Below are 14320 nucleotides of genomic sequence, written 5' to 3'. Positions count from 1 at the left end.
TTTTGTCTCTCTGTACAATACACCGACTGACGTCTTGCCTACTGGGGCATTGGATCGGCTTACGGACTATATAGGCCCTGCCGAGGCTGTGATAGGCGGTGACCTGAATGCTAATATCGTTTTCCACTGGGGTGGAAACGATATGAATTGGAACGGCGCATACTTCACAAGTGGTTAAGGATGACACCCACTATTTCACTCCTAAGGACTGGCGGGCCTTCGATGAGCACTGCATAGACAAGGTCATTTATCGTCGTGTTCACGAGGACGAGAAGAATATGACTTGTGAACTCGGTTAGGGACAACAGGGGCCTTAAGACGCTTGATTTGGAATTCGGACCATAGAGCTGTTCTTTTGGAGACCCCTGATGTTGATGTTGGGGAGTGCCTACCAAAGAAGATTTTTGATTTCCGGAGTTTAAGGGTCCGAGTCCTGCATGATACGTTATCCGAGGACCTCAGTTTGTATGAGATGCCTACTACATGGAATGTCACAACGGATGAGGTTGATAGGGCAATTGAAGGGATGGCTATAGCTATCTCTGGGGCGATAAATAGTGCCATGAGGAAGATGAGGCCATTCAAGGGGACCTTAAGAGACCTCCCTGAGGACATTGTAGACTTCATTAATGAAAAGAAGACCCTAAGAAGGAGAAGGTATAGAATGATAGACTAGCAGGAATCTTTGATCCTCGGGGCTATTATAAGGAACCAAGGATATATAATTGCTCAATGATTTGCTCGCTTTGAGGAGGACAACTACATTCGGATGTTGGAGAATATACGATCAGACAATGAGATGTTTAGGAAACTCAAGGACATTAGTAGTGCAAGAAGGAGGAACAATATCGAGAATTTAATTGAAGAAAACGGTAGTCCGGTCACAACTGCCGAGGGAAAGGCAAATATTATAACGGACTAGGTTGTGAAGGCCCAAAGTGCGAACTGGATTCCTGAATTTAGAGAAGCAAATATGCCCCTAAAATGGACCTCAACGGGGAAAATATGGCTGATGCATCGGTTACCACAGAGAGTTATTGCCAGGAAACGCCATGTCCTCGCATCTGCCATCCTTTCCAGAGTTCTTCTTACCCGTTCATTCTCTGGAGGATAGCTCCAATATCCACTGGCTTAATAAGTCGGAATGAACCCTATGTGGTAACCGATGTAACAGCCGTATTTTCCCCGTTGAAGTTCATTTTACATAGTTGCTTATTCCAAATTCAGGAAGGCGGTTCCGATATTGAAGCCTGGCAAGGATCCTACCTCACCTGCTAGTTATAGGCCCATATCTCCCCTGTCGTCAGTGTCCAAACTGCTTGAGATTCTTATTCTTCAGACCATGAAGGACCACATCTACTAGTCCCATATACTGCGGGAATTCCAGTTTGGATTTAAGCGGTCGACCTCTACGACACATGCGCTAATGGTCCTAACGAATAGGGTTACAGAGGGATTCAACAATCGCAGTGTCACAATAACGGCGAGTCTGCACTTTGCGAGGGCCTTTGACACTGTCTGGAGGGCTTGGTGCATAAAATGATGAGTTATGGCTTTGATGACTACATCATCGACATTTTGGAAAACTACCTCAAGGAGAGGTCATTCAGGGTGATAGTGGCTGGTTACAGATCAGCCTTGAAGGATGTTGGGGCAGGGGTATCGCAGGGATCTGTCCTTGGGCCGGTCCTTAGGTTAGGTTGAAAAGAGGGTGCAGATAATAATCCGCCCCATGCCACTATGGGCATACACCTAAGTCAGTAATCGGCTTTATAATCTCTTTTTGGCAGATTTACCGGAGCCGACTGCAGGGGAACTGCTCCTTGTTTATGCGCATGACATTTTGATGGCGTCTACTCATCCTAGGGCAAAGAGGGCCGCCCGAAATCTTGAGGAGTATCTTGAGGTTATTATATGATACCGCACTGAATGGTGATTATGTTTAAAAGTTCCTAATTGCAGGACTATGGTGTTTCGAGAGAAGAAATTAAATCTATATAAGAATGGTAGGTCCTATGTCCCTAGCATCAAAGTTAGAGGTGAAGTCATCACCAACTATTGGTCCTTAAAATATTTGGGCGTTGTTTTCAGGAGGACATGGCCTTCACCGGACATGTTGTCCTGCTGTTAGATAAGGGTAAGAACGCGTTTCATGCATACGCTGGGATGATGTGGAAGACAGGCGGATTGAGCAGGTGGTCAGGCCAAACAGGTGGTCAGGCCAACGACGACATACTCATTTCCGGTATGGAGCTCTATTTCATCGAACCAGATGGAACGGATAAGAATATTTGAGAGGAAGATACTTCGGCATGCACTGGGCCTAATGGGGGTTGATGACGCCACAAGGACAATATAGAACGCCAGCCAACAGGAAGGTATATCAGGCTGCAGGAATACCCAGGATTGACACGTTCTTGGTCGACATGGCGGTCAGACATGTAGGTGGATATGCCGCACACCCGAATGGAATGGTTCGCGACTCCCTTCCAACACGTCAGCGTTTCGATAGCCTGAGGGCTGCCGGAGGGGTCCAACCTCCCACATGCCTTCTGCATATGGTTGAGGATGGTATGATATTCGACCCTGATGGTCGTCTTATGAATTATCATGGTATATAGTTTTCCGGGGAATTTTATCTTATCTACACAGTGTGTGACCTTCTTCAGTCTTGAATATTTATCGCATTTAAAATTGAATATAAGCGAATTTCTGTAACAAAATTGCAAAACTTTTGTCAAAAACCCGAACATATACCTCTGTAGATTCTGTAGAGAACCTCATATCCTGCGGTGATCCCTATACAAGCCAAGTCTGTGGATTTTCTTTCTCCAGTTCTTCACCATTCACCTTTCTACAGTGGCCAACCATATCATTTCCCATTGTATACCCCTCTATGCGGGACAACAATTTAAAATAATAAAAATTGCTTTGTATTGTGAGTACTTTTTTTTCTCCATTTTCTCCTTAAAGACGAGTTTAATAAGAGGTCATAAATGCTACTGCTATTAGGAAAAATAATAATAACTCCAAGACATCAATGGCCGATTACTTGACTGACTTGGCGGCATGTGGGATAAAGGAGAAATGTCTGTTGCTGCTGATGCAACACCATTCGCAGAAACTTTTATATGTGTGTCTGCTTTCAAGTTGAAAGTTGATGCATTTGGAATGTTTGTAAATCTCTCGCTCTGTCTGTAAGTGCATGATGGCTAAGTGTTCGAAAGCAAAAGTGATGACGGCATTTTCACAGACATACTCCGAGGGAGGTACATCACGATTCGAATATCATGTTATGCCACTTTCGTTATTGTTGTGACTGTGGCAGTAATGCATTAATGTGGAATCTTCCCATAATTGTTCGTTTCAACAAGAAAACAAGTCAATGCAGGGGAAACAAACAAAATATGCAACTGAAGATTTTTTTTTTAAAAAATGTAATAACCAAACTGCATATGGGTACCAAGAGTTACAAAACGTTTTAATTGATGAGAAAATTCTCACTTACGAGAGTCTTGAAGCAGAGCTTGAAATGAAAAAATGGGGGATTGAAAATGTGTTTCGCAATAAAATGGTTTCCAAATGTATTTACAGTTAAACCAAGACAGGTATATGAGTGAAGAGTATGTCGATATAAAAAAAGCAAAGAACAAGACATTATTCGGGTTCAATATTTTAATACCCATCATCATAAATAGGATGGGGGGAAACACCTCATTTGTAAGACCTCGAAATGTTGATCTGCTTCCCCATAAACAATAGATATTCTTGATCAACTTCACATGCGACATCGATTCATGGTAATCCGTCCGTCCTTCTGCGTCATCCTAGCATCCGAAGGCGTAGGTTGGGTTAGGTTAGGTGGAAAAGAGGCTGCGGATATTAATCCGCACCATGCCACTATGAACATACACTCAAGCGAGTAATCGGCTTGTTGTGCTCTCTTAATACTAAAAAAAATAAACTCCAAAAAGAAAATCTAAGTTAGGAAGTCCGCCATACTGTCAAAATCCTTAATTGTTTTCCATGTCACGCCCCTAAGTTGGTTCATGTCTGGTATTGTGTCCCCACCTACGTGTCACTATCTGAAAGCCAAGTAATGACATAGGAAATGCTCCAATCCGAAGGCGTAAAGGTAGCTGCTCAAAATTTTGCACAGATACTTCTTTTTGAGGTGGATTGTTGTTGTCGAAGCGTTGCGTTGTTTTCTATCATGAAGTGCGTCCAAAGGGCTCTGGGTCTGAGTCGAGAGGGTTTGGCTGGGAAGTTAAATGGGTGACGTGTGGTCCCAGGACACAAATCCTGCACGTTAACATCAATCTTTGCTTTATTGTAGTTGAGGCGGCTGCATCTGTGGGATCGTAATTGAGCCCGAACTACCTTGGATTGCTGGGGGAGATCAATTTCTTCAGGTGTAATGGGAGGCGGTCAATTTCCAAGAATCACATTCGGCAGGTAGCCATTCATTTCATCTGCTACGTTGTTTGAATGTTGTTAAGACCCGTTGGATATGCCGCTTGATCCAGAGGTTCCCTCTTATAGCTCTAAACCTCACTCTTCACAATATGTTATAATAAGATCTATGCTAATGGGAGGCCACCGTAGCGCAGAGGTTTGCATGTCCGCCTAAGATCCTGAACGCCTTGGTTCAAATCCTGACGAGACCATTATAAAATGTTCAGCGGTGGTTATTTCCTACATGTAAAAACTTCTCCCCAAAGAGGTGTCGCACTGCGGCACGCCGTTCGGATTCGGCTATAAAAAGGAGGCTCCTTATCATTGAGCTTAAACTTGAATCGGACCGCACTCATTGATATGTGAGAAGTTTGCCGCTGTTCCTTAATGGTATGTTCATGGGCAAATTTGCACTAGCATTGCATGCTAGAAAAGCGGTTATACCATTACCATACCATTGTACAATATTTAGAAATTGAAAAAGATAGTCGAGAGTTTGTCTATATGGGAGTTTTATTTTCTATATAAAGAAAGTATTTATCAAAATTTCGAGCGGCTAGACATTTCCAAAAACAGTTTCCAATTCATTTATATAATGATTGAATGAACTTACTGCCTAGACCATTAACACTTTCCTTTTTATACCCTCCACCATAGGATGGGGGTATACTAAATTCGTCATTCTGTTTGGAACTGCTCGAAATATTAGTCTGAGACCCATAAAGTATATATATTCTTGATCGTCGCGACATTTTATGTCAATCTAGCCATGTCCATGCCATGTCTAGCACGCTAACTTTCGAAGAAGTAATGCTAGCCGCTTGAAATTTTGCACAAATACTTCTTATTAGTGTAGGTCGGTTGGCATTGTAAATGGGTCATATCGGTCCATGTTTTGACATAGCTGCCATATAAACCGATCTTGGGTCTTGAATTCTTGAGGCTCTAGAGTGCGCAATTCTTATCCGATTGGAATGATATTTTGCACGAAGTGTTCTGTTATGATATCCAATAACTGTGCCAAGTATGGTTCAAATCGGTTCATAACCGGATATAGCTGCCATATAAACCGATCTTGGGTCTTGACTTCTTGAGCCTCTAGAGTGCGCAATTCTTATCCGATTTGATTGAATTTTAGCACGAAGTATTTTGTTGTGATATCCAACAACTGTGCCAAGTATGGTTCGAATTGGTCTACAACCTGATATAGCTGCCATATAAACCGATCTTGGGTCTTGACTCCTTGAGCCTCTAGAGGGCGCAATTCTTATCCGATTTAAATGAATTTTTGCACGAAGTATTTTGTTATGATATCCAACAACTGTGCTAAGTATGGTTCAAATCGGTTCATAACCCGATATAGCTGTCATATAAACCGATCTTGCGTCTTGACTTCTTGAGCCTCTAGAGGGCACAATTCTTATCCGATTTGAATGAATTTTTGCTTCAACCATTTTGTTATGATATTCAACAACTATGCTAAGTATGGTTCAAATCGGTTCATAACCCGATTTAGCTGTCATATAAACCGATCTTGGGTCTTGATTTCTTGAGCCTCTAGAGGGCGCAATTCTTATCCGATTTGGCTGAAATTTTGCATGACGTATTTTATTCTTATTTTCAATAACTGGGCCAAATAAGGTTCAAATCGGTTCATAACCTGATATAGCTGCCATATAAACCGATCTGGGATCTTGACTTCTTGAGCCTCTAGAGGTCGCAATTATTATCCGATTTGCCTGAAATTTTGTACGACGAATCCTCTCTTGACCATCAACATGTTTATTATGGTCGGAATCGGTCTATAGCCCGATACAGCTCCCACATAAATCGATCTCTCTATTTTACTTCTTGAGCCTCCAAAGGGCGCAATTCTTATTCGAATTGGCTGACATTTTACACACGTCTCCAACATATAACTCAATTGTGGTCTAAACCGGATCATATCTTGATATCGCTCTAATAGCAGAGCAAATCTTTTCTTATATCATTTTTTGCCTAAGAAGAGATGCCGGGAAGAGAATTCGACAAATGCGATCCATGGTGGAGGGTATATAAGATTCGGCCGGCCGAACTTAGCACGCTTTTACTTGTTTTTTAACTGAAAATGACAAGTATTTCAATTGCGATCGCAACCAATTAAAAAAAAAACAGCAAGGAAAGGCAAAAGTCTGGCTATATAATACCCTACACCGCCTAGTGTACATAGTTCTTTTAATATATAGAACTTATCTCCAAATCTAATCATACTTCAATTTGAATATCTATTGAAATATCAAATAGAATACTTTAAGATTTTCTTACGATAGGACAAAAATTTGGATTTCCACATGCCTAAAGGGCCATATCGGATTAAAGATTATATGGGAATTATATCTAAACCTGTGACCAATTTTGATGAAATTTTGCACACAAACTGGGACGTCATATAGAATATCTCAAGCCCAGCATATTTAGAGATGTATTTGGTCACTTGGCTTTTACTGCCTTTAAAGTCCATATCGGATGAAAGGTCTAAATCTAAACCGATTTTTATGAAATTTTGCACACCTTTTAAAGTGTCAAATAAACAATCGCATGTAAAATCTTGTAAAGATCGGACCAAAATTGTGGCTTGTATAGCCTTAAAAAACCACATCGGATGAGAGATATATATGGGAGCTATTTTTGTAAAATAAAGAACATAGACTCTGCCTCTCCCCAATGTCTGTCAATCGTAAATTTTAAAAAATTTACACAGGCCTGATAAGGCCAACAAAAAAAAAAAAAAAGAAACAAAAGACATCTTCAACCACATATTGACGCCTTAGAGCACATGGTGGTGATTAAGTGTTTAATGCGCATGAGCAACTGAATGGTCACATAGTAAGCAACAGACAGGCCTTCATGTGCAGAGAGAAATAAAACCAAACTGGTTTTGGTGGAGTATTTTTAAAACACAGTCAGACAGCAAGAGCAGAGAGAAATATTTCTTGGGTATTTTGGGTGGCAATAATAAAAATGCCTTGCGCAGCCGCTACGATCATAATAATGAAGTTGATAATGAAGCAAATGAAAGTGAAATTATATGTTGGCCAAGAGAGAAGAGAACAGAGAAACAGAATGAGAGATAAATACCGAGAGTGAGAAGAGAATACAAATTTAACCCAAAGACAAGAGTTCCGTAAACCAACATAAAAATGTTGTGTAAGGTTATTGCTAACCTGCCTCACAAACATAGGTGGATTTTTGGTGGTAAGTTTGTGTTAAATAGTTGAGTGGTGAATTTATTTCTATACCACCTTCACCTTATTCACCTTCAGTTGAGTGAGGTATAGGTATAGATGTAGTTGCGCATGCACAGTTTATTACCATGAATTGTAAATTTGCATGCGGGCAGACACAAACAGGTTGGTTGGTAACTTGGCTGACTTTCTTGGCAACACTCTCACTTTTTTTTTCTCTGGGCCATGAGTACCTACAACTACACATTGGTGGGATGGATAGATGGATGGTCGGTTGGTTGGGTGTTTACGGTAGGCCAGATCATGGCTTAACGGCAATTTTGTTGTTGGCTTCTTCTTCGAGAGGAAAATTGTGTTTGCTAAAGTCATTGTCATGGTGTTCAAAACTTATTAATGCCACACAAAAACACTTTCAGTTTTATTTGCATTATTTCATAAAAGCCAAACAAAAACACTCTCCCCGCTTTGGCAGCGAGCGAATGTTAATGGAGATCTCTTTGCTTGACTTTAACCCAATGCATGGGCTAAAAGACGAAAATTTCAGCAATGGCCTGTCTCGCTGACTTTACCCATCTGTCTATCTGTCTGTCTGTCTGTATGTCGGTTTGTCTTGGGCATGCATGTGATCTTCCGTTTTACAACAGCCATACAGAGACTAGTGACTCGCTGGTTTAAGGGGTTATATTAGTAACCGTTAGCATCTGGGAGGCAACATTTAATATTCAAAAGCGGCAAGTGACGGTCGTACGTAAGGCCGTCTTTAACAAAAAAGTCGCGAACGGGCTTTTTTTGATATATAATAATTTATTTATTTATTAAAAAAAAAAAACAAAAATATTTATTGAACGTTGAAAACGGTTTAATATCAAATTTTCAAGAACAAAAAAAAAAAATTAAACGACAGCTGAAAAAGAATAAATACTTTGTATATCCGCTTCCGCTTGTGCTTGAAATTCGTTTTCTTTCTTCTAACTGAAACGGAAGTTTGTGTTTGGCCCCGAGTAAAATACATCACAGCAACGTCAACTACAACATCCTGGTCTCCGACAGACTGCATATAACAAGCTTTAAATCACCCACCTTCTCCAACCCCCCAGAGAAGGCTCAAAGGATTAACAGTGTTTTTGTGTGGATTTATATTCTGTTGTGATTTCTTCTCTTTGAATGGTATGCAAAGTCTAAATGGAAAAAATTTTAATATCTTTTACGAATATCCCAAAAACAAACTGCAAAAAATATGAAAAATAGAAAATCTATTCAAATATGACTATGTGTGTGTGTGTGTGGCAGAGTGGCTGAGTGTTTGAATGTGTGGGAATGTGTCAGAGTGTGAAAAATAGGATTATGCTTTATGTGTCACATCAAAATAATGAATGACAAAAACTAGAAGTTCTTAATACAATTTTCCTAAGGATTTTAAATTCTATGCAAGAAAAAAGTGCAAAAGGCCAGAAACAAAGCCAACTATTTTGTTTCATATTTGTTTTGCCAAACTATTATATATCTCTGGATTAAAATCTTTAAAAAATATGTTTATAAACGTCTTGCGTTTGTATTATGGAGATTTATAATCTCTAAACATAACTGAGATTATAAGCTTAATTGCTTTAAATGTTTTTGCAAACCAAATGAAAGCAAAGTGAACAGTTTACTTTATCAAAGGAAAATATACCCAGAAATATCAAAACACAATTTATGACTTTTAAAATTATAAATAAAAATTTCTAAAGCAAATTAAGGACTGAAAGTAGCATGGCTGCATAAAACATAAGGAAATATAAATTGCCAAAAATTGTAGGTTAAATGCGACAATATTACTTGAGGAAACAATATTCAGTTTTCCATTTAATGTCAGAAGCCATCAAATGAGAGGGTAAATGCCTTTAAGGATAATAGTATTTGAAAATATTATAACTTTCTAGATTTTGAAAGCCTTACTTAAGTCAAGAATTAAAAAAAAGGATTCTGCGTTTTTGTTATACCTAAACACAAGTAAAGCTCAGTCATAAGGATGTCTGCCCTTTCCACTTTTAAATAATGGCCACGTATGCGAGGTATGCAATTTTGCCCATGAACATTCCAATAACGAAGAGGGGCAAACTTCTCACATATCAATGAATGCAGTCCTACTCAAGTTCAAATTCAATAATAAGGGACCTCCTTTTTTTAGCCGAGTCCGAAGGGCGTGACGCAGTGCGACACCTCTTTGGAGTTAAGTTTTTACATGGCAAAGCATTAGGAGTGGAAAACCACCGCTGCAATTTTTTTGCCACCAGCGTCATAGGCTGACATGCTAACCTCTGCGCTACGGTGGCCTTTGCGAGGTATGTATTCATGGAAAACTTATGTGTCAACAAAAAGGGGTTCCCTCGCGGCATGCGGTTAGCACTCGTCTAAGGAAAGGATATTCCTTGGCATTAAGCTAATTAAAGCATATTTCTTTCAGACACTCAAAGTACTGCCTCGTCTGCTTTCGTAAGCTCCCATGTTTCGGAACCATATAACAATACGGGTGGAATCAATGCCTTGTAAAGTGGGATTATACCCGACACCACTGCTGTAGTACTCAGTGCACTTGTTTGTGTCACACCCACAGCCCATTGCTAATCAAGTCAATTGTTCAATCAAACCAATACTACCCGCGCCAAGGCAATCAAGGACCTTAAGAATAATAATAATGGCATTGTCAATGCCATTATGGAGCTGACGAAGTTTTTAACGATAAATTAGTGTGTGCGCCTACCCAGTCATAAACCTGTATCTCACTACGCTGATGATAGAGTTTAATGGCTCCCATTTTTAGTTTAGTAGCCGCCTTTCGCTTTCATCGCTTTTTGATTCAATTTAGCTATGTCCATATGTCTAAAGTTAAAATCGCAATTTTTATCCGGTAATCTTCAAATGTGGCACAGACGTGTATTTTGGTCTAAAAACGATCTCTATTGAAATTAGAAGACATCGGTTCGGATTTGTATAAAACTCCGGTTTAGACTAGGTTGTGTTAGGTTATAGGTTGAAAATATTAATCTGACCCTCATCTCTATGGACATACACCTAAACCGGTAATCGACTTGTTGTGCGCTCTAAATACTAAAAATTAAACCCGAAAAGGCAATCCTAGGAAATCCGTGCTACTTAAAAAATCCCTAATTACTTTCCATACCACCCTCTGTGTCTGTTTGCCGTGAACACTCCAAGACTGTATGTGACTTTACCGTCTTTGTTGTAATTGCAACTGATGGCAACTGGCTATAAAGATGTTCATTGTCCGCAAAGATGTTCATACTCGACTCTTCTCGCGTTAATATAACACCACCTGATCGCCCGGATCTCCGCCTGCAGAACCATATTATGGTCAGGTATTCGAAAACAGATCTCAGTCCCTGGTCTCTAAATGTAGACACCCAGGCCCACTCTATCCTCTAGCTTTGATTAATCTGTGTAGCATGATCTTCCAGATGGCAACACCGAGATCCGTCAATACAAGACTGTGCTTCTGGCAGTGGTGTCTAGCACTCGATCTCAAGAGGTCTCACCCGACCTCCTACCGCGAAGGTACGAACTGTTTCTGTCCTCTATCCATTCTCCCTCCGCATTAAGTCTCATAGCCGCAGTGGCTGCCTCACACTAAAACTGTTTGTCTATGGGCCCATGGCAGCCGGTTGTATGTACCGGATTGATCCGATGAATTCCTTCATCGGCAAGGGCTGCCGCCTCAGTGTACCACACACTGCTACTACAACAACAACAACATCTATGGGCCGGATATCATTGCTCCGCTTATGCCAAGAAAACATGTTCTCTGATCTTGTTGAATTATCCTTTCAAATACAATTGCATTGTATTATCCTTGCAAATATTGCCCATGAACATTCCGGTGGCCTCCTGTATTATCCTAACAATGCACTTTTTCTCCATCGCAGTCCACCAAACTTCTGAAGGGTAGTTAAGTATTGGTCTAATCACGCACCTGTAGAGCCAGTGGATTTTCCTCGGATTCAGAACCCATTTCGAGCCTACGGCCCGTCTTCATAGTGTCTGTCAGCCTTCTCAGTACGCTGCTGAATGTGACACATCCAATTCCGTTTCCTATCCAAGATCACTCCTAAGTATTTGACTTTGTCCGATACGGAAATCGTTTTATTAAGGAAACATGGTGCGTCAAATTGGCCCACTTACGTCTTTCTGGTGAAGTGGTAGATTTCAGTCTTCTTTGGGTTAACATTGAGATCCCTGGGTCTATCTCAGTCGTATACAATCTGCAAAACAATTAGGCCCTTGTGCAAAGTTGATTCGGATCTTTGCCACTCAGAACTATTATAACATCGATTGCGTTGCAAACGGGTTCAAATCCCTCCTCAGTTAGCACGCGTAATAGGTTATTATTGGTTTTCAACCATAGGAGTGAAGGCCACTGTAGCGCAGAGATAAGCATGTCCGCATATGACGCTGAACGCCTGGCGAGAACCTCAGAAAAAAATGTTCAGAGGTAGTTATACCCTCCTAATGCTGGCCGCATTTGTGAGGTTCTATGCCACCTAATAGCTTCTCCCCAAAGAGGTGTCCCACTCCAGCACGCTGTTCGGACTCTGTTAAAAAAAGGAGATGTAGGCCTTTGGCATCGCTTAACTTGCCTTGCCGGGCTTGGGTATTTAATAACACCTTTTCCTCCTGTCAGGCTTTCAGAGTATATGCAAGTTCAAGGCAAGCAGTAACAATAGTGGCCAGATAGGATAGTCGGTCCTTCTGTAGTAAATATTCAATCAGGTCCGGATGACTTAAATGGCTTGAAGATCCTCAGGGCTTCCTTGACGATAAGGTTTCGATCAACTTCATTATTACAATATTTCGCGTTTCGCGATAAATGCTTTTTTTTTATCAAAAGCCTCACCATGTCCTTTTCGTTCATTGAACTGCCTCCGAATGCCCTGCCCTGTGGTATCTTTGCTTTTTCTAGTCTTCCAAGTATCAGAGAGACGGTGGTGGTCTCATCGTCGGCCCCTTGTTCGTTAGGTGGCATTGAGTCTCCTGCCGCTGCACTGCCTGATGTCTCAATATAAGGATCCTTACCTATTCCAATCTTCCCAATCTTCAAAAAGACAGCATGGCCCCCGTAAAACGCCACGTCTTAAGTCGTAGCCAAACTTGTCATGGGGAGATTTAATCAATGCCCACTACAAGGAGAGTTCCTTCCTTGTTCTCCTCTCTGTGGAAGACCTAACATATCTAAGCTACCGAACCTTGGTTTTGCTTTCTTAAGAATCCCAACATACGTTCCTTAGCGAATTTATTGTCCAATTCCTTGGATGAAGACCATCGTCTTTGCCAACGCCTTTGTGAGCTAGGGGACTGCCATCGTTCCCACCAGGTCGAGATTTGCACCCCAGAGAGTGTGGATACTTCCAATATGTGTAAATATGTCCCCTCTATACTCGCAGCTCATTATGTGAATGGGTGGACCCTCTTCAGAGTTCCACACATGTTCGAAAATCCTACAGGATGGACTGTCGATATCTATAAGTTCATAAGTCAGCTCATCTCTATTGTGCATCCTTGCCGCTCTATCGCAAGAGGCCGGCATCTTACCAACGACCATTTTCCCCTTCCGTGATGGCTGTGGCATCCTTTTGGAAGTAACAGTCCTCCATGAAGACTTAGGGGCAGTGCGCTCTTCCTTCGTTCCTGCGCCGACGTTGTCTCCCTCCGCAGGACATAGTCCCAGAGTACTTGAAAGCAGGAAGCTTTTTTTCTTTCTCAGCGTTTTAGCAATGTTATGCTATTCGATCTAGATCTGATTCTCTTTTCAGTTTCCGAAGAAGTGCTTGAAATGCCAGTTCTATCCCTTCCAGCATCCTGTAATTTTGCCAGATTGCGGCGATGGTGCATACTCCTCAACCTCAAACGTCGTGCCCCGGATTGCTGTCTCGGTATTCTTGTGAGCTAAGCAAAGCCATCGCACACTACTGCCGCCATGCCACTGTCCTTATCTCTCGATTCGGCTGCGATGGCTGTTGACACTGTACTTGTCTGAATCTGAATCGGAAACACTACCTTTACATAATGGCTGGGGACGAACTGCGCATCCCTCTCTTCCTCTTTTGTTAGTCTGATCACTAGCTGTGCGCTTGAAGCATCACTCTCCACTACAGGCGCCAGGTGCCCACACCTATAGGAGGAGAGGAGGAACTCGTTTGTGAGTTTCTCCATAATTAAATGGCAGAGTATATTGAACAATTTTCACTTTCACAGTGGAAGTTTGTACACAATTATCAAAATCACCCTTTACAACCAAGGTGATGCAAATGATTTATCAGCGTGTCACCTCTAGTTATATATAAACTCTATAACCATAAACTCCACGCATAAATGCTATGGATATCGAAGAATTCAAACTGGAATATGCGTTTATATGGGAGTTTTACGCCTGGTTATGGTTCGATTCGGAGCATACTAGGGATGGGCGTTACAAGTCCTTACAAAATAACATGGGAAATTTTTTTGCATACATTTTTCTTACCTCAGAGTTTTAAGAAGTCCAAATCGGGAATTTTTTTACATCGAAGCTAAATGTGGTCTGATCTGGCCCATAGAGAATTTTTACTGCGCTATGGGGTAGCTGGCAAAATGCATGAGCTATTGGG

At 41.2% G+C, this 14320-nt stretch overlaps 1 protein-coding gene across 2 annotated transcripts in view; it reads left to right on the top strand.

The window, feature by feature from the left end:
• Positions 1-8584: 8584 nt before the first annotated feature.
• Positions 8585-14320, top strand: part of LOC106090690 (trithorax group protein osa) — an 82423-nt gene continuing 76687 nt past the window's right edge. For both annotated transcript variants that reach the window (XM_059367817.1, XM_013256971.2), the window contains exon 1: positions 8585-8846. In XM_059367817.1, coding sequence (XP_059223800.1) covers positions 8844-8846 — 3 coding nt within the window. In that variant the 5' untranslated portion in view covers positions 8585-8843. The remainder of the gene's footprint in view (positions 8847-14320) is intronic.

Source organism: Stomoxys calcitrans, chromosome 4 (assembly GCF_963082655.1).
Source record: "Stomoxys calcitrans chromosome 4, idStoCalc2.1, whole genome shotgun sequence".
In the NCBI taxonomy this organism is placed as follows: Eukaryota; Metazoa; Arthropoda; class Insecta; order Diptera; family Muscidae; genus Stomoxys; species Stomoxys calcitrans.
Note: the sequence above shows the minus strand (reverse complement) of the source record. Positions and strands in the feature narration are given on the sequence as shown.